Genomic DNA, 19,938 nt, shown 5'->3' with positions numbered 1-19,938 from the left:
CTCCCAGTCTGAGGCGTATTTTTTCATTCTCTCCATCTTTTTTTTTTTCTTTTTTCCCCAAGAGACAGGGTCTCATTGTCCCGGTGGGAAAGCAGTGGTGTGATCATAACTCATTGCAGCCTCAAACTCCTGGATTCAAGGGATCCTCCCTTCAGCCTCCCAAGTAGCTGGGACTACAGGCATGTGCCACCACACCTTGCTAATTTTTAAATTTTCTTTTCCTCACTGTGTTCTCCAGGCTGGTCTTGAAGTCCTAGGCTCCAGTGATTCTCCTGCCTCGGCCTCCCAAGTCACTGGGATAATAGGTGTGAACCACTGTTCCCAACATGTTTTTTTCATTCTTTACAGTGTCTTTTGAAGAGCAGAAGCTTTTCATTTTAATGAATTCCAACTTATTTTTTTCTTTAATGGAACATGCTTTCGTTGTTTCTAAAAATTCACTGCAAAAGCCAAGATATTCTCCTACGTTATCTTATAGGTGTTTTATAGCTTGGTGTTTCACATTTAATTCTTTGATCCATATTGAGTTAAATTTTGTGAAAGGTATACAGTGTATGTCTAGATTCTTCTTCCCCTCCTGCTCCCTAACCTTTTATTTATTTATTTTTTTTGCACATGAATGTCCGGTTGCTCTAGCACCATTTGTTGAAAAGACTATCCCTTCTCCATTGAATTACCTTTGCTCCTTTGTCAAAAATGTTGACTGTATTTGTGTAATGTATTTCTGGACTCTCCATTTTGCTTCATTGATCTACATGTCTATCCTTTTGCTAATACCACACTGTCTTGATTACCGTAGTTTTATTCCAAGTCTTAAAGTCAGGGAGAGTCAGTCTTCGGACTTTGTTCTTCTCCTTCAGAATTATGTTGGCTATTCTGGGTCTTTTCTCTTTTCATATAAACTTTGGAATTCGTTGATATCCATAAAATAACTTGCTGAAAGTTTGATTAGAATCATGCTGAATCTGTAGACCAAGTTGGGAAAAACTGACATCTGGACAATATTGAGTCTTTCTGTGCATGTACATGGAATATCTCTCCATTTATTTAGATGTCCTTTGATTTCTTTCACCAGAAAACTATTGAAGTTTTCCTCATATACTCTTGTACATATTTTGTTAGATTTATACCTAATATTTTATTTTTTTGGTGGATGGTATTGTGTTTTCTTCATTTCAAATTCCAACTGTTCATTTCTGGCATATAGGAAAGCCACTGATCTTTGTTTATTCATCTAGTATTCTGCAACTGTGCCATAATCACTTAGTTCCAGGAAGTTTTTCTGTTGATTCTTTGGAATTTTCTACATAGACTATCTGTACAAAGTTGGTTGTATTTCTTCATTCCTAATATGTATACCTTTTGTTTTCCTTTCCTTGTCTTGTTGCATTAGCCAGAACTTCTACTATGATATTGAATAGGAGCAATAAGAGGCGACATCTTGATTTGTTCTTAATCTTAGCAGGAAAGCATCTAGTTTCTTACCACTAAGTTTGATGTTAGCTGTGGGGTTCTGTTTTTGTCTTTCATAGAGATGCTCTTTATCAAGTTGAAGATGTTCCCCTCTATCCCTAGTTTGCTGAGAGTTTTTTTTTTTTTTTTTTTTTTTTGAGACAGAGTCTCACTTTGTTGCCTGGGCTAGAGTGCAGTGGCATCAGCCTAGCTCACAGCAACCTCAAACTCCTGGGCTCAAGCAATTCTCCTGCCTCAGCCTCCCGGTAGCTGGGACTACAGGCGCGAGCCACCACGCCCGGCTAATTTTTTGTTTCTGTTTTTAGTTGACTGGCTAATTTTTTTTCTTTTTTCTTTTTTTTTTTTTTTAGTAGAGACGGGGTCTCACTCTTGCTGAGGCTGGTCTGTAACTCCTGAGCTCCAGCAATCCTCCCACCTCGGCCTCCCAGGGTGCTAGGATTACAGACGTGAGCCACTGCGCCCGGCCTGAGAGGTTTTTTTTTTTTTCAATCATGAATGGAAGTTGGATTTTTTAAAATGCTTTTTCTGCATCTGTTGATATGATCATGTTATTTTCTTCTTTAGTCTACTGATGTGATGGACTACATTAATTAATTTCAAATGTTGAAAGAGCCTTACATACCTGGAATAAATTCCACTTGGTCATAGTGTACAATTCTTTTACACATTATTGGTTAGTTTGCTCATATTTTGTTTTGAGGATTTTTACATTTGTGTTCATGAGAAATACTGGTCTGTAGTTTTTATTTCTTGTAATGTTTCTAACTGGTTTTGGTATTTGAGTATTTTTGGCCTCAGAGAGTGAGTTGGGAAGTGTTCCCCCCTGCTTCTATTTTCTCAGAGACTGTAGAGAATTGGTATCATTTATTCCTTGATTTACCAGTGAACCCACCTGAGCCTGGTGCTTCTTTTTTTTTTTTTTTTTTTTTTTTGGAAGGTTAATTATTTGTTAGGCAGGGACCAAATCTACAGGTGGCAGATACAAGCCAGGAGGGCAATTCCTAGGGGTGGAGAAGCCAGGGAAGGGACTGCAGGAAAACACAGCTAATAATGCAAAGAGCAGGGACTTGAGGTTTTGAGGCACACACCTGTGGGAGCTGCAACTTCGTTATAAGAACACCTGCCACTCATGTATATCAATCATCTAGTCACGTCCCACGCCTCCCTGAAGCTCCGCCCCAGACCAGGTCAATAAAAGGAAACCACCTCTGGCGTCCTCAATGCCTTTCTCCACTTGTAGAGACTGACTGGTTCCTCTCTGGAATGCACCTTCTGCTTTGCTTAGCTCCCTTTTTTCTTTTCTGCAATACAAGCTGTTTGTGTGTAATTGCTTCTTGTCTGTGGTGGCTCAGTCACACCGGCCCCGCTTGTGAATTTTCCAAGCAAGGGGCCAAAGAACCAGGACAACAGTCTACCAAAAGGCTGGACCTGACATTTGGTGTCCAAACCCGGGAGCCTCTCTTTTGAAGGTAAGGTGATGGTATGTGTGTTTTCGGGAGGTTGCCTTGTCGCCTCATTTTCCTGTCTTCTTGCGTTCCCGAGTCTAGTAAAACATGGCAAGTAGTGCGAATGTGGTGCCAACCCCGGAGTTCCTGTCCTTTTTGTTGCAACACTAGGACTCAGGAAGCAGCATTTTGGAAATCCAGTCCTGCTACATGCCAGCCCAGGTCTTATGGGACTCACCTCACTCTCGGTCAATGGGCCGCCCGCTCTCTGTGGTTTGTCCTTAGGCTGAGGAAATAGTGGAGGGGTTGAGGGGACACCCTGCTGGAAAACTTCCTGACTGTAGTGAGGCCCCTACAGTAACGTAAGTGTTCTCCCTCACCCCTATAGTCGTATCTTTGTTTTTCTAACTAAAACTTGGTTTTCTAGGACTATGTCCCATGCCATCCCATGCTGTTTCAGACTTAAAGAACTGAGGGTAGACTGACCCCTACCATCTGCCACCTGGTGAGGGGGCAGTGGGGGAGTTTTCACCAGGTCTCTGGAGCGGCGGAGGGTGGGGGGTGTCGAGCACAGAGACAGGACATGGTGTCCCCATGGTGAAGTACTGCCCAGGAGAGGGATGCCTAAATGGGTGGTGGCTGACGTGTCAGGACTGGGATGCCTGGTTTCACAAGTAGTCGCAATAGAGACTTCTGGGCACAGCCCAACTAAGCCAGCCCTGAGCCAAAACTGCAGGACGCGGGGACACTTGGTCCAACAGGTAATCTACTCTAGGTCTATTCTGTTCTCTTCCCATAGAGACAATGGGGCAGGAAACCTCAGTCCCCACCAATTCTCCCCTGGGATGCCTGTTAAAAAACTGGAAGACACTTGGACTCAACAGCCTCCGGGAAATGAAACTAGTGTTTTTCTGCAACACAGCATGGCCCCAATACCAACTGCTGGGCGGAGAATCCTGGCCTGAGAATGGGAGTCTTAACCCCAATACTATCCTACAATTAGATCCCTTTTGTAGAAGGGAGGGAAAGTGGTCAGAAATTCCCTATGTTCAGGCCTTTATTTACCTGAGAGATGACCCCCAATATTGTGAGTCTTGTGGAAAAATCAGAGCCCACGTGGAAGAGCCCACATCAGGTCTTGTCTGTCCCCACAGGAGTGAACCTGAAGGGAATGGAGAGCTGGTACACACTTGAGAGCTAAACTGGTGGACGCCCGGAGCCCAGACACCAGCAAGGATGCTGAAACGAGATACCTGCGAGTGTGAACTAAGGGATTAAAGGTTCTCTTCGAAAAGGTGAAATAATTAAACCTGATGGGCTATGCCACCACAGATAGTAAAGAATCCGTATGTATATTTCCAGGTCTTATGTCAGCTTCTGCTAGAATCCTCTGCATGTCAGATATATTGTGCCACAAAGGCCTATTTTCAAGCACTCATAATTTTCACATTTTCATTATGATTTCATTTTTCCTACAACTTCTTTTTTTCACTTATTACCAAGTATGACCTGGTTGCTACCATTCCTGGGACCTTTAATGGCCATTGTCCTTCTATTAATATTTGACTCATGCATTTTTATCCTCCTTAGTAAGTTTGTGTGTCTTTAAGGCTTCAGCAGTTCCACGTGAAACTTACGCTAGCTCGGGGATTTCACCCCCTATCTGAACAAGGTAATACTACCATACATGGAGTTGCTAGATAAGGCCGCAAGTAACTTACACCTGTAACTCTTAAAAGAGATCATGGAGCCTGGAGAGCATTGTCTCTGTTCAGTTTGAAGCAGCTACAGAAGATGGACCTTTGGCCCCAAAGATTTTCAGGCTCCGTATCTCTCACGAGGAATGTTAGGCAGGGACCAAATCTGCAGGCGGCAGATACAAGCCAGGAGGGCAGTTCCCGGGGTGGAGAAGCCAGGGAAGGGACTGTAGGGAAACGCAGCTAACAACTGCGAAGAGCAGGGACTTGAGGTTTTGAGGCACACACCTGTGGAGCGTCAACTGCATTGTAAGAACACCTATCAATCATGTTTATGAATCATCTGGTAACATCTCACACCTCCCATAAGCTCTCCCCCCAGTCCAGGCCCATAAAAGGAAACCACCTGGGAGTCCTCAATGTCTTTCTCTATCCACTTGCGGAGACTGACCCGTTCCTCTCTGGAACGTACCCTAGCTTTGTATAGCGCCCTTCTTTTCTGCAATACAAGCTGTTTGTGTGTAATTGCTTCCTGTTTGTGGTCGCTCAGTCACACTGGCCCTGCTTGTGAATTTTCCAAGCAAGGGGCCAAAGAACCAGGACAACAGTCCACCAAGAGGGGACCTGACGTTATTGATCCCATTTCTTTGATATGGGGCTATTGAGGTTATTTCTTCTCGTGAATTTTGGTTGGTTGTGTCTTTCAAGGAATTGGCTCATTTCATCTAGGCTACCAAATTTGTAGCCATATAGTATATAATCCTTATCCTTTTAATCCTTATCCTTATCCATGGGATTGGTAGTGATTTCCTCTTTCATTTCTTTTTTTTTTTTTTTTTTTTTGAGACAGAGTCTCACTCTGTTGCCCAGGCTAGAGTGAGTGCCGTGGCGTCAGCCTAGCTTACAGCAACCTCAAGCTCCTGAGCTCAAGCGATCCTCCTGTCTCAGCCTCCCGAGTAGCTGGGACTACAGGCATGCGCCACCATGCCCGGCTAATTTTTTCTATATATATTTTTAGCTGTCCATATAATTTCTTTCTATTTTTAGTAGAGGTGGGATCTCGCTCTTGCTCAGGCTGGTCTCGAACTCCTGAGCTCAAACGATCCGCCCACCTCGGCCTCCCAGAGTGCTAGGATTACAGGCGTGAGCCACCGCGCCCGGCCCCTCTTTCATTTCTGATATTAGAAATTGTATCTTTTTTCTTAGCCTGGCTAGAGGTTTTTAAATTTTTGATCTTTTCAAAGAATGAATTTTGATCTTGGTTTTTCTGTTTTTTTTCCCTATTCCTGCTATGGCTTGAATGTTTGTCTCCTCTAAAACTCACATTAAAACTTAATCACCAATGTGGTAGTATTGGAAACTGGAGGCCTTTAATACATGATTAAGGCATGAACTCTATGCTCATGAATGGATTAATCCATTTATGGATTAATGAGTTAACTGATTAATGGGTTCTCACAGGAGTAGGACTAGTAGTTTATAAGAGAGAGACCTGAGCTAGCATGCTCAACTTCCTTCCCCTGTGCTTCCACTGAACTCTGCAGAGTTTCCACCAGCAAGAAGGCCCTAACCAGATGCACCCCCCTCAAACTTGGACTTTCCAGCCTTCAGAACTATAAGAAATAAATTCTTTGTTTTTGTTTGTTTTTTGAGGACTCACTCTGTTGTCAAGACTAGAGTATGGTGGTACCATCGTAGCTCACTGCAACCTCAAACTCCTGAGCTCAAGCAATCCTCCTGCCTTAGCTTCCTGAGTAGGTGGGCCTACAGGCATGTACCACCATGTCTGGCTAATTTTTGTATTTTTTGTAGAGTAGGGTCTCACTATGGTGCCCAGACTGGTCTTGAACTCTTGGCCTCAAGTGATCCTCCCGCCTCAGCCTCCCAAAGTGGTAGGATTACAGGCGTTCCACTGCGCCTGGCCTCATTTTCTTTATAAATTAGCCAGTCTCGAGTATTCAGTTATCACAACAGAAAATGAACTAAGACGATTCTCTTTTCAATTTCATTGATATTTGCTCTGATTTATTTTCTTCTGCTTACTCTGAATTTAATTTTCTTTCTATGGTTTCCTAAGGTGGAAGCTTAGGTTACTGATTTTAGATCTTTCTTCTTTTCTAGTAACTGTTATGCAGTGCATAATGATGTTTTGGTCAACGATGAACCTCTTATACAACAGTGGTCCCATAAGATTATAACAGAGCTGGAAAATTCATATCACCTACTGACATTGTAGCTGTCGTATGTTGTAGCACAACACATTACCTTCTCTATGTTTAGACATACTTAGATGTACAAATACTTACCATTGTGTTACAACTGCCTATAGTATTCCGTACAGTGACATGCTACGCAAGTTTATATTCTAGGAGCCATAGGCTATACCATATAGTCTAGGTGTGTAATAGGCTATATACCATCTAGGGTTGTGTAAGTATACTCTAATGTTTGCACAGTGATAAAATTTCCTAATGGAGCATTTCTTGATGGTTTGAAAAGTTCGTTCTGGTGATTCTGTCATCCACTGTATTCACCAGACCTTGTACCAACTAATGACGACTTATTCCAGGCTTTGGACCACGTCTTGCAAGGAAAAAATATTCAATTCTCAACAAACTGTAGAAAACGCTTTTTATTTTCTGGTCTTATTCAAGTTTGCCTTTTGTTTAAACCAAACTTAAGGAGATTGAAGTGTTGCGAAATCATTAATCATTTTATATTTCTGTAAATGAGACTTTTTAACACAATTTGTTCAGTTCCTCAAGGGTGCCTTACGATAAGCTTTGATATAGGCATAACCAGTAACTTTTTTTCCTTATGCCTTTCCTGGGGCATTTTTGCTTTTGTGAGCCTTGAACTGGGAGCTTGGCCTTATGTCCTAGAAAATGCCTCCTGCAACTTCATTGCCATTTGCTCTCCAGGCTTCTTCACTGCTGGCATAAGCAAGCTACCATTAAATTAAGACAGCAAAACTGGCCGGGCGCGGTGGCTCACGCCTGTAATCCTAGCACTCTGGGAGGCCGAGGTGGGCGGATCGTTTGAGCTCAGGAGTTCGAGACCAGCCTGAGCAAGAGCGAGACCCCACCTCTACTAAAAAAAAAATAGAAAGAAATTATATGGACAGCTAAAAAATATATATAGAAAAAATTAGCCGGGCATGGTGGTGCATGCCTGTAGTCCCAGCTACTCGGGAGGCTGAGACAGGAGGATCACTTGAGCTCAGGAGTTTGAGGTTGCTGTGAGCTAGGCTGACGCCACGGCACTCACTCTAGCCTGGGCAACAGAGTGAGACTCTGTCTCAAAAAAAAAAAAAAAAAAAAAAGACAGCAAAACTGTGTCAATAGTTTAGGCGCATACTTTGTACTGCTTTTTGTCTGAGATACAATAAACTACACTTCTGATTCAAAATCGGACATTTCACATTTAATGACCTAATATTTTTTCATACATTCATTCAATGCTATAAATTTCTAAGCAGTATTTTCATCTTATCCCACAACTCTAAGTTGTATTTTCATTTGTTTAAAGTATCTTTTAACTTCTCTTACAACTTCTTCTTTGACTCATGTGTTATCTACAAGTGTGTGTTTAATCTTTAAGTATTTGGGGATTTTCCAGCTATCTTTTTGTTAGTGGTTTCTAAGTCTAATTCTGTTGTGGTCTGAGAGTATACCCTGTCTGATTTCTCTAATTTTAAGTTGGTTAAGGTGTGTTTTGTGGCCCAGAATGTGGTCTATTTTGGTGAATATTCCATGTAATCTTGAGAAAAATGTGTATTGTTGGGTGAAGTATTCTGTAAATGTCAATTAGATCCAGTTGATAGATAGTGCTCTTCAGTTTAACTGTGTCCTTACTGATTGTCTTAGTCAGTTTGGGCTGCTATAAGGAATATACGATAGTGTAGATGGCTTAAACATTTATTTCTGGCCGGGTGTGATAGCTCATACCTATAATCCCAGCACTTAAGAGGCGGAAGGGGGAGGATCACTTGAGGCCTGGAGTTCAAAACCCACCTGGGCAACATAGTGAGAACTTGTCTCTACCAAAAACAAAAACAAAAACAAAAGCTGGGTGTGGTGGTGCAGTACCTCTAGTCCCAGCTACTCGGGAGGCTGAGACAGGAGGACAGCCTGAGCCCAGGAGTCTGAGGTTGCAGTGAGCTATGACGACACTACTGCACTGCAGCCTGGGCAGCAGAGTGAGATCCTATCTCAAACAAAACACCCTATTTTATTTCTTACAGTTCCAGAGGCTGAAAGTCTGACATTGGCATGCCAGCAGGGTTGGGTTCTTGGTGAGGGCCCACGTCCCAGTTATGTCCTCACATAGCCTTTCCTTGGTGCATGCACAGAGATCTCATGTCCCTTCTGTTTATAAGGGCATTAATCTCATCATGGGTGCTCTACCTTCTTCTAAACCTAATTACTTCACAAAGGCTCCATCTGCAAATACCATCACATTTGGGTTGGTGGGGGAGAAGTTATGCAAATATTCAGTCCAGTGCACTGACATACTACCTGCTGGATCTGTCAATTACTGACAGAGGGTTGTTCAAATCTTCAAATATAATAGTGAATTTGTATATTTCTTGTATTGCTATCAGTTTTTGCCTCATATTTTTGTGATTTGTTGTTAGGTGCATATACATTAAGGATTGTTTTGTCTTCTTGAAGAATTGACCCTTTTATCATTATGCAATGCCTCTTTATCCCCGATAATTTTCCTTGCTCTAAAATCAGCTTTGTCTGAAATTATCATAGCTATTACAGCTTTCTTTTGATTAGTGTTAGCAGAGTATATATTTTTCTATCCATTTTCTTTTTTAAAAATTGTGATAAAATGTACATAACATAAAACGTAACCACTTTATACAGTGCAGTGGTATTTTATTCATAATGTCATGCTACACCTCATCTACTGCCATAAATCTTTTCATGTTGTAAAACTGAAACTCTATACTCTCTAAACAGGCCGAGTGTGATGGCTCACGTCTGTAATCCTAGCACTCTGGGAGGCCAAGGTGGGAGGATTGCTCGAGGTCAGGAGTTCAAGACTAGCCTGAGCAAGAGCAAGACCCTGTCTCTACTAAAAATAGAAAGAAATTAGCTGGACAACTAAAAATATATATAGGAAAAATTAGCTGGGCATGGTGTAGTCCCAGCTATGCGGGAGGCTGAGGCAGAAGGAAGGATTGCTTGAGCCCAGGAGTTTGAGGTTGCTGTGAGCTAGGCTGAGGCCACGGCACTCTGGCCCAGGCAACAGAGTGAGACTGTCTCAAAAAAAAAAAAAAATTAAAAAAAAAAAAATATATATATATATACTCTCTAAACAATTAAGTTATAGCTATCAATTATAATCAGTATAATAACAATAACTCCCCATTCCTCCTTTCACCCAGTCCCTGGAAATCAATATTCTACTTTCTGTCTCTATGATTTTGATACAGTACTTATCTTCTTGTGACTGGCTTATTTCACTTACCATAATAATGTCCTCAAGTTTCTTCCATGTTGTAGCATGTGTCAAAATCTTCCTTTTTAAGATTGAATAATGTTCCATGTATGTATATCCCACATTTTGCTTATGCATTTATCCATCAGTGGACACATGGGTTCCTTCTACCTTGTAATTGTGAAATAATGCTGCCATCATCATGGATGTACAAATATCTGTTTAATACACTCCTTTCCATTCTTGTGTAAATATATTCAGAGGTGGAATTGCTGGATCGTAGTTATTCTGTTAAACTTTTTGAGGAACTGCCATACTGTTTTTCCACAGCAACTGTACCATTTCATGTTCACACCAACAGCGCTTAAGTGTTCTAATTTCTTCACATTCTAACCAAAAGTTGTGATTATTTTTTTTCTTTATAGTAGCCATTCAAATGAGTGTGAAGTGGTATCTCACTGGTTTTGACTTGCATTTCCCTAATGGCTAGTGTTGTTGAGCATCTTTTCATGTGCTTATTAGCCATTTGTATATCTTATTGGAAGTTCTATCTAAGTCCTTTGCCATTTTTGATATGAGTTTGGGCTTTTCTTAAACATTTTGGATATTATAAATGGATACACATTTTGGATGTACATTTGGATATTAATCCCTTATCGGATATATGATTTACAAATATGTTCTCCAATTCTGTGGGTTACACTTTTACTCTATTGACAGTGTCTTTTGATGTACAAAATTTTAAAATTTCCACAAAGTCCAATTTGTCTATTCTTTTATTGCTTGTGCCTTTGGTGTCATACCCAAGATATCATCGTCAAATCCAATGTCACAAAGCTTTTACTCTATGACTTCTTCTAGGTTTTATAGTTTTAGGCCTTACCATTTATGTCTTTGAACTATTTTAATTTTTACAATGGTGTTAGGGTAAGGGTCTAATTTCATTCTTTTGCATGTGGATATCTAGTTTTCCCAGCACCATTTAAAAAACAAAACAAAACAAAAAACACAGCTTTTCCCAATTGAATGGTTTTGCCACCCTTATCAAATCATTTGAGGCCGAGGCACAGTGGCTCATGCCTGTAACATAGCACTTTGGGAGGCCAAGATGGGAGGACTGCTTGAGGCCAAGAGTTTGAGACTAGCCTGGGCAACATAGACCCCATTTCTACAAAAAATAAAAAAATTATCTGGGCCTGGTGGCACATATCTGTAGTCCCAGCTACTCAGGAGGCAGAGGCAGGAGGATCACTTGAGCCCAGGAGTTTGAGATTGCTGTGAGGTATGATGATGCCACTGCACTGTAGCCCAGACAACAGAGTAAGACTCTATCTCAAAAAAAAAAAAAAAAAAAAAAATCATTTGAACATATGAGTACTTTTGTGTTCTCTATCCTAGTTCATTGGTCCATATGCCTGTCTTTATGCCAGTATCACACTGTTTTGATTACTGTAGCTTTGTGCAAAGTGGTTTTTTTTTTTTTTGAAACAGCGTCTTGCTTTGTTGCCCGGGCTAGAGTGAGTGCTGTGGCGTCAGCCTAGCTCACAGCAACCTCAAACTCCTGGGCTCAAGCGATCCTCCTGCCTCTGCCTCCCGAGTAGCTGGGACTAAAGGCATGTGCCACCATGCCTGGCTGATTTTTTTCTATATAAATTTTTAGCTGTCCAGATCATTTTTCTATTTTTAGTAGAGACGGGGTCTCGCTCTTGCTCAGGCTGGTCTCGATCTCCTGACCTCGAGCGATCCACCCGCCTTGGCCTCCCAGAGTGCTAGGATTACAGGTGTGAGCCACCGCACCCGGCCTGTGCAAAGTTTTGAAATCGGGAAATATGAGTAGGGTCCCTGGATATAGAACTCACAAAAATGTTGGGCACCTCATAAGACTGGGCCACACTGAAGTTGATAACTCTCTAGCTTGTCCACACTGAACTTTCACAGTCCGTCAATCACGATTTAAGTTTTCCTACCTTGGTATAGGCTCCAGTGGCAGGTTTCTGTTCCTGAGCTTTTGCTCCTGTTAAGTTATGATTCGCTGTATCTACCTGTCTGTCCCCAAATTGGGGGTAGAAGTTTATCCTATGACTTTAATTCTCTGACAGATGGAAAAAAAGTTAATTTTCAATTTGTTCAGCTTTTATCTTCTTGTGAAGATGGGAGTGTTGACTTCCCAGCTCCTTATACGCCAGACCAGAAAACCCTCATCTCCTTTTCAGGAATCAATTTCTGAAGAGATGAGGACTTGCAGGTAAGGAATATTTGCACAAGGGACCAACTGATGTCCTTACAAGGTTGGGCCACATATCCAGACCAAAAAAGCCTTCCTGGTAGGGGCATGAAAACAATCCAGGCAAGCTTCTCGACGGCTGACTAGTGGCACCCCCACTCACTTCCTCTGGAAAGAAGGACCAAACAGCAATCACACATGGAATTGAGCACGGAAGTGACAGGGAACCTGCGAGGCACAGAATAAGAGGGAAGTGAATCAGCAGGCTGGCCATGGTTGAATCTGCCCCACCATCTCCAGAAGACACTCAAGGTAAAGGCTGGGATGGATGTCACATGTTTCACTTCCTATCCCACAACTAGGTAACCTGTGCAGCAGAATAATTTTTTGCAGTATTAATTTGGATTGGGTCTCTACATTTTACACATACACATACATGATTTTCAAGCAAGCATCCAGGCACTGGGTAAGGAGAGCCAAGTCCATGTGAAGGCAAAGGCTTTCTATTATCTTCTGTAAAAACCAAATGCTGGGTTAGGGTGAGGACCAGCGCTTGAGAGGTGGAGGGGGGCACGCAGACCAACAGCACAGCAGAGAGAGCAGAATCTGGGGTAGGCACTGTGAGTTTCTTAAGGAGTAGGCATCATGTCCTACTCCCCACCCCTCAAGGACAAATGGTATATAGAGTTGGATCTCTGATACCCAGGTTCAGAAGCCCACCCAAGATTCTGGGTTCACAAGGAAACAACCTCTTAGACTTGATGGGACTGCCAGGACTAGACAGTGGCTGTTTCAGAAGCAGTCTGATGAGTGGAAGGGCCTGGATACCTTTGTTATAGTCTTAGAATTTGGCAGGAGCCCAGCAACAAGGCAGAGGATGGTGGGGGTCTTGGTAACAATTATAGTTAAAGAAAACAAAGCCCTGCAATATTTCTTATACATATTAATCTATGAATTGAAAAACCACGCCAGCTGTATGTTTTCCTCCTGATACCTTGGGGCATTTGAGCCAGGAAGGCTCTGCTCCAGCAGGCTGGTGAACATCCACTTACCCAAGAAAAGGGGTATTTGGAGGCTTATTCTGTGGGTGGCTACCAGATAGTGCAGGACTAAAAGGCTTGCTTTCTGTCCCTTTGAATTCCTAATAGGAAATAAGACAACAGAGCACATTTTCTATACTGCAGCTGTGGAATACACAAGAAGAAGAGTGGAATCCACCAGCTCAGGGAATGAGTCACGAAGTAAGTACTCAAAAATGTCAATGGGGAGCTGAGGAACTCGGCAACTGAATGCTTTAAGCATGTAGCAGGCTTGGCTAAATTTGCTCTGGATTTGTTCTAGGCAAAGGAAAAACCAGGTTCCTTTGAATAAATAGTACACAAAGCCGTTGTTACAGGAAGTACTTCTTATAGAAAGAATCTGACTGAGTCTTTAGGGGAACACCAGGCATGCCACACAGCACCACGTGGGTCCAAACTGTGGTTCTGCTCGGTTGTCCCTGTACAGTCACAGTCTTGGGTTGCGTTAGGCCAGTGTGTGGACCCAGTACCCTTTGCAGGGGAGAACATGATGGAATTCCATCTTCAAGAGACTTAGACCTGCTACCCTATTTAGGGCACTGGACCTCACCTCAAATCCACATGGTACAAGTATGCATGAAGAACAAAAGATAAAGCCTAGTTTTTACCCTTTTAGAATTCCAATCCCAGAATGTTTGCTAGATAACAATAACTTAGAAAATTATTTCAGTGTGAAAAAGGCCTCACCCATTGACCCTGTTCCCAACTCACCATCACATTCAGCTTTTCAGTGTCTGCAGGAATGAGGGAACCTTATTCCTGCTCTCGTTTGGAGATTCTCTCCTCTCTTCCTCTCCTTGTCACTTTTGCCCATGTACAGTGGTTTGGAAGTGAGAAAAAAGAAATTTTTATAAGAAAAATCTTGTCACTTTCCTCCAAGAATTTTAGAGAAAACAGAGCCAGATCCTGTGACCTATGTTTAAGATCCAGTATGGTCTAGTATTCCCTGTTTGGAACCTTTAGAAAAGGTTTATACTTATGTTTTCCCTTTTTACTTCTTTATTTCATGCCAGTTGCCTGGGCAAAGGGGCCATCCTTGTGTTTTGACATTCCAGCTTCCTAGACCCATGACTTTATGCCAGTCATTTCTGAGAGGAAGCAGCAACTACTTTCTACATTATCTATCATACATCTTCTTCAAGAAGATCTCCCATTTTCTTTATACTGGACATAAAGCACTTTTTCTTGGAATGGGAGGAACAATGGTCTTTGACTTGTTTTCATTTTTGGAAAAAGCTTTAAGGTCTAGCACACGTCAGATACGCAAGTCCATTCTAATATCCCATGGTTCCAAAAAGTGTTTCCCAAAGTTTGTTCCACTGAATAATAGTTTCCCCCATATGTTTATTGAATAAAATATTCTAAGGTCAAATAATTTTGAAAATCTCTCCCTCTTGGAGATTTGTGATGTTCATTAATATATTCAAGGCCCTGAGAAGTAGTAAGGTAAAGAAAGCAGGTGCCTTGGCTTTTTCAATTACATTTGACCTAGTAACTCCCTTTTCATATAACGTCCATTAATATATGCCTGACTTCCTTAGGAAAGGCTGTCCTTGAGACCATAGGAGCATCTGCTTTCCTCATTTCTACAATGAGAATCAATAACTCTAACCTGTGTTAAGGAAATCATTCAACATTTTGAACAAAGCTCTATACACAAAAAAGTTAATTACAAAGTTGCTTGTAATAACAAAACCTGGAAACAACCCAAATACCTTAAAATAGGGATTAAGGAAATACATTATGATGCAGTTGTGTCACAGAATATTATGTGGTCACTAAAAATATTTGAGGGCTTCTTAAAAATCTATGGAAAAGTAAAATATCTGTTGAAACACTATATGTAGCATAGTTACAACTACATATAATAAAATGTGCATAGAAAAGATACTGATTTAAATGTCTTCTGGGGCCAGGCACAGTGGCTCATGCCTATAATGCTAGCACTCTGGGAGGCGGGAGGATTGCTCGAGGTCAGGAATTCGAGACCAGCCTGAGCAAGAGTGAGACCATGTCTCTACTAAAAATAGAAAGAAATGATCTGGACAGCTAAAAATTTATATAGAAAAAATTAGCCAGGCATGGTGGCACATGCCTTTAGTCCCGGCTACTCGGGAGGCAGAGGCAGGAGGATCGCTTGAGCCCAGGAATTTGAGGTTGCTGTGAGCTAGGCTGACGCCATGGCACTCTAGCCTGGGCAACAGAGCGAGACTGTCTCAAAAAAAAAAAAAAAAAGTCTTCTGGGTCCAGTAATATTGTGGACTTAGAGCTCCTGAAACTTTCCTGCTATATGATACCTAAAAATACTTGCTGTAGTATTTTTTCCTTTTAGGTGGCCTGATAAACCTACAAGAGAATAAGGAAAGGTCAATGAAATTAGGAACTTGGCCAGCATGGGAGAATGGTGAGCTCTGAAGGGGCTGAAAACCTTGAAACTGTACAGAATAATCTAGAATAATGGTTATCAGCAAGGATGGTACTGTCCCCTGGAGGGCATTTAAGAAATACGTGGGAGCATTTTTGGTTAGCACAACTGGAGGCCATTGCTGCCATTTAATGGGGGAGGGGTCTAGACACCCTGAAAGGCATAGGGTACTCCCTCCTAACTACCAACTGTCCTACACCCCCCCCCCCCATTGCTTTCAAATGGATCTCTGGCCATTGATTAGGTGAAATACATGTTTATAATCATTTTAGGCTCTAGGCTCACCCTGTTTTACATAATTCTAATATTAACAGAACTTTGCAGGAATTCAACCACTGTATAAATTAAGGAAAAACTAAACTATGTTTTATTTGGAAATTTTTCAAGAATTATTCACCATTTTGGAAAACATTACCAGTGACATGGGTATGTTGCATCAGTGACTTGAATACCGTATCAGTTAGTATTTCGAGTGTTTATACCTATGGTGAATCTCCATATGGGGGGACACTTGATCACTTCATTGTTTTCTAGTGTGCCGAAATCTGAGCATTTATATATTAAAATATTTAAAATTTTATTAAACTATTTCCTCATATCACATGTATGGTATTATATTTATTTGGGTTGAAATGGTATGGAATCCTATTCAATTGTCTACAGATTTCATTGAAGTGGAGTAGACATTATAAAATATTCATCATAAATATACAAATATAAACATTTGTTACAAAATGTTATCAACAGGGGCAGTCTGAGGTTGAAAATCACTGTAGTATATACTCCCTACAACTTGCTTTTCTCATTTAACAATAGGTCTTAGAAATTTTTGCATATGTCACATTGGTATACCATAGTCTATTCATATATTTCCTATTAATGAACAAATAGGTTATTTCTAATTTTGTGCTGTTAGAAATAATAAATATAATGAAATCTTTCCACATGCATTTTGTGCACATGTGTATTTCTTAGGGGTAGATACTGAAATGTGAAATTGCTATATCAAGAGTTTTAATATTTGTAAAACTTTGGAGACAAAGTTTTCTCGTTTCAAGTTGCATTTCCCTATATTAGTCAAGTTGAACTTTTTTTTTTTTTTTTTTTTTAAGACAGGTTCTCGTTCTGTCACCAGGCTAGAGTGCAGTGGCATCATCCTAGCTCACTGCAGCCAAAAAACTCCTAGGCTGGGCTCAAGTGATCCTCCTGTCTCGACCTCCGAAGTAGCTGGGACTATAGGTGTGAGCCACCCCACCTGGCCAAGTTGAACATCTTTTAAAATGTGTCTTGGACATGCTATTGCCTTGGTTATTTGGCAATTCCTATCTTTTGTCATTTCATTTCTTTTGAGTTGATTTGTAGTTACCCATATATTCTAACTATAAATTATTTAATACAGATGTTGGAAATTACTTTCTCAGTCTGTTGCCTATGATTTAACTTCTATTGTACAGAAGTTTCAAATATTTGATACAGTCAATTTTATCAAACTTTTCCTTTATTGCTTCATTGTTTTTGGCCTTCTCACAGAAGGCTTTCTTTTCAACAGCTGTATAATACTCCATTGTATGGATGTACCATAATTTATAAAATTCTCAATATTGGAAATTTAGGTTGTTCCATCCTTTCACTAACATAGCTGTTTTTCACAACATTGAAGTGTTCAACATGGTATTTTTAGCACATAGCTTAGTGCCGAGCATAATAAATGCTTCTTGAATGGGGATAGGAAGAAAGGCAGGAAACTTTTTCTACACTCACATTCAAGACGGTTGTTTAAAAATGCTGCCCAATGTCAACAAAATTATTGGGAATAAGCCCTACAATAACTCTTCCTTTTAGCCTGGCTAATCAAGAATTTACTCTGCTTCTAAAATCTAGGCACAGTGGGAGGCTGAGGCAGGTGGATTGCCTGAGGCCAGGATTTCAAGATAAGCCCGCTCAACATCTCTACAAAAAACTTAAAAATGAGCTGGGCATAGTGGCATGCAACTGTAGTCCTAGCTACTGGGGAGGCTGAGGCAGGAGGATTGCTTGAGCCCAGGAGTTGGAGGTTACAGTGAGCTATGATTACACCACTGCACTCCAGCCTGGGTGATAGAGCAAGACCCTGTCTCTAAGACAAAAATAACAAATCTATACACAGAATTAAAGCTTCACCTTCCTCCTAAGATTGCACTTCCAAGGAGCGGAACAGCTACCTAGGACAGGCCTGTGATCACATACCTGAGTCCTTCTTATCCTGACTTCAATTTTAGGATGCCTTTTTGCTTGGTGAGTCTTTCAAGGTTTACATCTTAGAAGGTGGAGAATGTGCCTGAGAATATGAGGTAGAAGGAAGCGAAGCCTCATTTTCAGGAGTCTGGGCAGCTACAGATCCAGCAGGTGGGGCTCCATATCCCACAGGCCGGCCTTCATTTCCCATAGGCGGGGCTCCGTAGCCTGGAGGCGGGGCTCCATATCCCACAGGCAGGCCTTCATTTCCCATAGGCGGGGCTCCATAGCCTGGAGGCGGGGCTCCATAGCCTGGAGGCGGGGCTCCATATCCCACAGGTGGGGCTCCATACTCTGGAGGCGAGGTGCCATATCCCATGGGCGGGGTTCCATAGACAATTACTAGGAATTATAATAAGGAAAAAAATTGAGTTACCCTGCAGTCAAGGAATACATGAGAAGGAAAAAGAACTTTAAAAATAACGCTGAAGCAGTCTGCAGGAAGTGGCTCATGCCTGTAATAACAGCTACTGGGGTGGCTGAGGCTGGAGGATCACTTGAGCCCAGAAATTTCAGGTCACAGTGAGCTGTGGTTGGGCCACTGCACTCAAGCCTGGGTGACAGAGCGAGTGAGACCTTGTCTTTTAAAAAAAGTAAAAGGTTGGAGAAAGCATACTATGCTAACACTAATCAAAAGAAAGCTGGAGTAGCTACATTAATCTCAGAAAAAGCAAACTAAGACGACTTTGGAATATGGAAAATTACTGAGGTTAAAGAGGGCATTACTTAAATGATAAAAGGGTCAATTTTTCAAGAAGACGTAATCCTTAATGTGTATACATCTAGAAACAGTGTCAAAATACACAAGGCAAAAACAAAGAGGGGCGGGTCGTGGTAGCTCACACCTGTGATCCTAGCACTCTGGAAGGCTGAGGGAGGAGGATCGCTTGAGGGCAGGGGTTCGAGATCAGCCTGAGCAAGGGCCAGGCCTGGTCTCTGCTAAAAACAGAAAGAAAAAAATCAGGTGTGGTGGTGCGCACCTGGAGTCCCAGCTACTTGGGAGGCTGAAGCAGGATGGCTTGAGCCCAGGAGTTTGATGTTGCAGTGAGCTATGATGATGCCACTGTAATCTAGCCAGGGTGACAGAGCAAGACTCTGTCTCAAAACAAAAAAAATTGAAAGACCTACAAGGAAAAATAGTTGAATCTACTATTATAGTTGGAGACTTCAACACCCCTCTAAGTAATTGACAGATCCAGCAGGCAGAAAATCAGTAATGTCATAGTTGATCTAAACCATACCATCTATCAAGCTGATTTAAAATACTCTGATAATTTTAAAATACTCTGTTCAACAACAGCAGAATACACGTTCTTCTCAAGGTTGCATGGAACATTCACCAAGATAGACCTCATTCTGGGCCATAAAACAAAAATTAAAGAAATGTTTAATTAAGATTTAAAAGAATAGAAATCATACAAACATGCTCTCAGACCATGACAGAATTAGTCTAGAAACCGATAACAGAAAGATAGCTGGAAAGTCCCAAAGTATTTGGAGACTGAACAACACACTTCTAGATAACATGTGGATCAAATAAAATTTCTCCTGTTGAGACTTCTTAAGATATTTTAAACCAAATGAAAATTAAAATACAGCTCATCAAAAGTTGTGGGATGCCGTGAAATCCCACAAATTTATAGCACTGAATGCAAACATAAGAAAAGAAGAAAGATCTAAAATCAATATTCTAAGCTTCTACCTTTGGAAACTAGAGAAAGAAGAACAATGTAAGCCTAGAGCTAGTGGAAGAAAAGAAATAATAGAGCAGAAAATAATGAAATGAAATTGAAAACACGGAAATAGTCAACAAACCCAAAAACAGTTTCTTTGAAAAGATCAATAAAGTAGATAAACCTCTACCCAGACT

The 19,938-nt window shown here is 41.2% G+C and overlaps 1 protein-coding gene across 1 annotated transcript in view; it reads right to left on the bottom strand.

Moving 5' to 3' along the window:
* Positions 1–14,128: 14,128 nt before the first annotated feature.
* WBP2NL (WBP2 N-terminal like) overlaps positions 14,129–19,938 on the bottom strand; it is a 29,971-nt gene continuing 24,161 nt past the window's right edge. The window contains exons 6-7 of the mRNA XM_069490938.1: positions 18,021–18,410; positions 14,129–14,172 (exon numbers count right to left, since the gene is read on the bottom strand). Of these exons, the coding sequence (XP_069347039.1) occupies positions 18,085–18,410 (326 nt within the window). The 3' untranslated portion in view covers positions 14,129–14,172; positions 18,021–18,084. The remainder of the gene's footprint in view (positions 14,173–18,020; positions 18,411–19,938) is intronic.

Source organism: Eulemur rufifrons, chromosome 16 (genome assembly GCF_041146395.1).
Source record: "Eulemur rufifrons isolate Redbay chromosome 16, OSU_ERuf_1, whole genome shotgun sequence".
NCBI classification, from domain to species: Eukaryota; Metazoa; Chordata; class Mammalia; order Primates; family Lemuridae; genus Eulemur; species Eulemur rufifrons.
The sequence above is the reverse complement of the archived record's forward strand: the minus strand, read 5'-3'. Positions and strand labels throughout refer to the sequence as shown.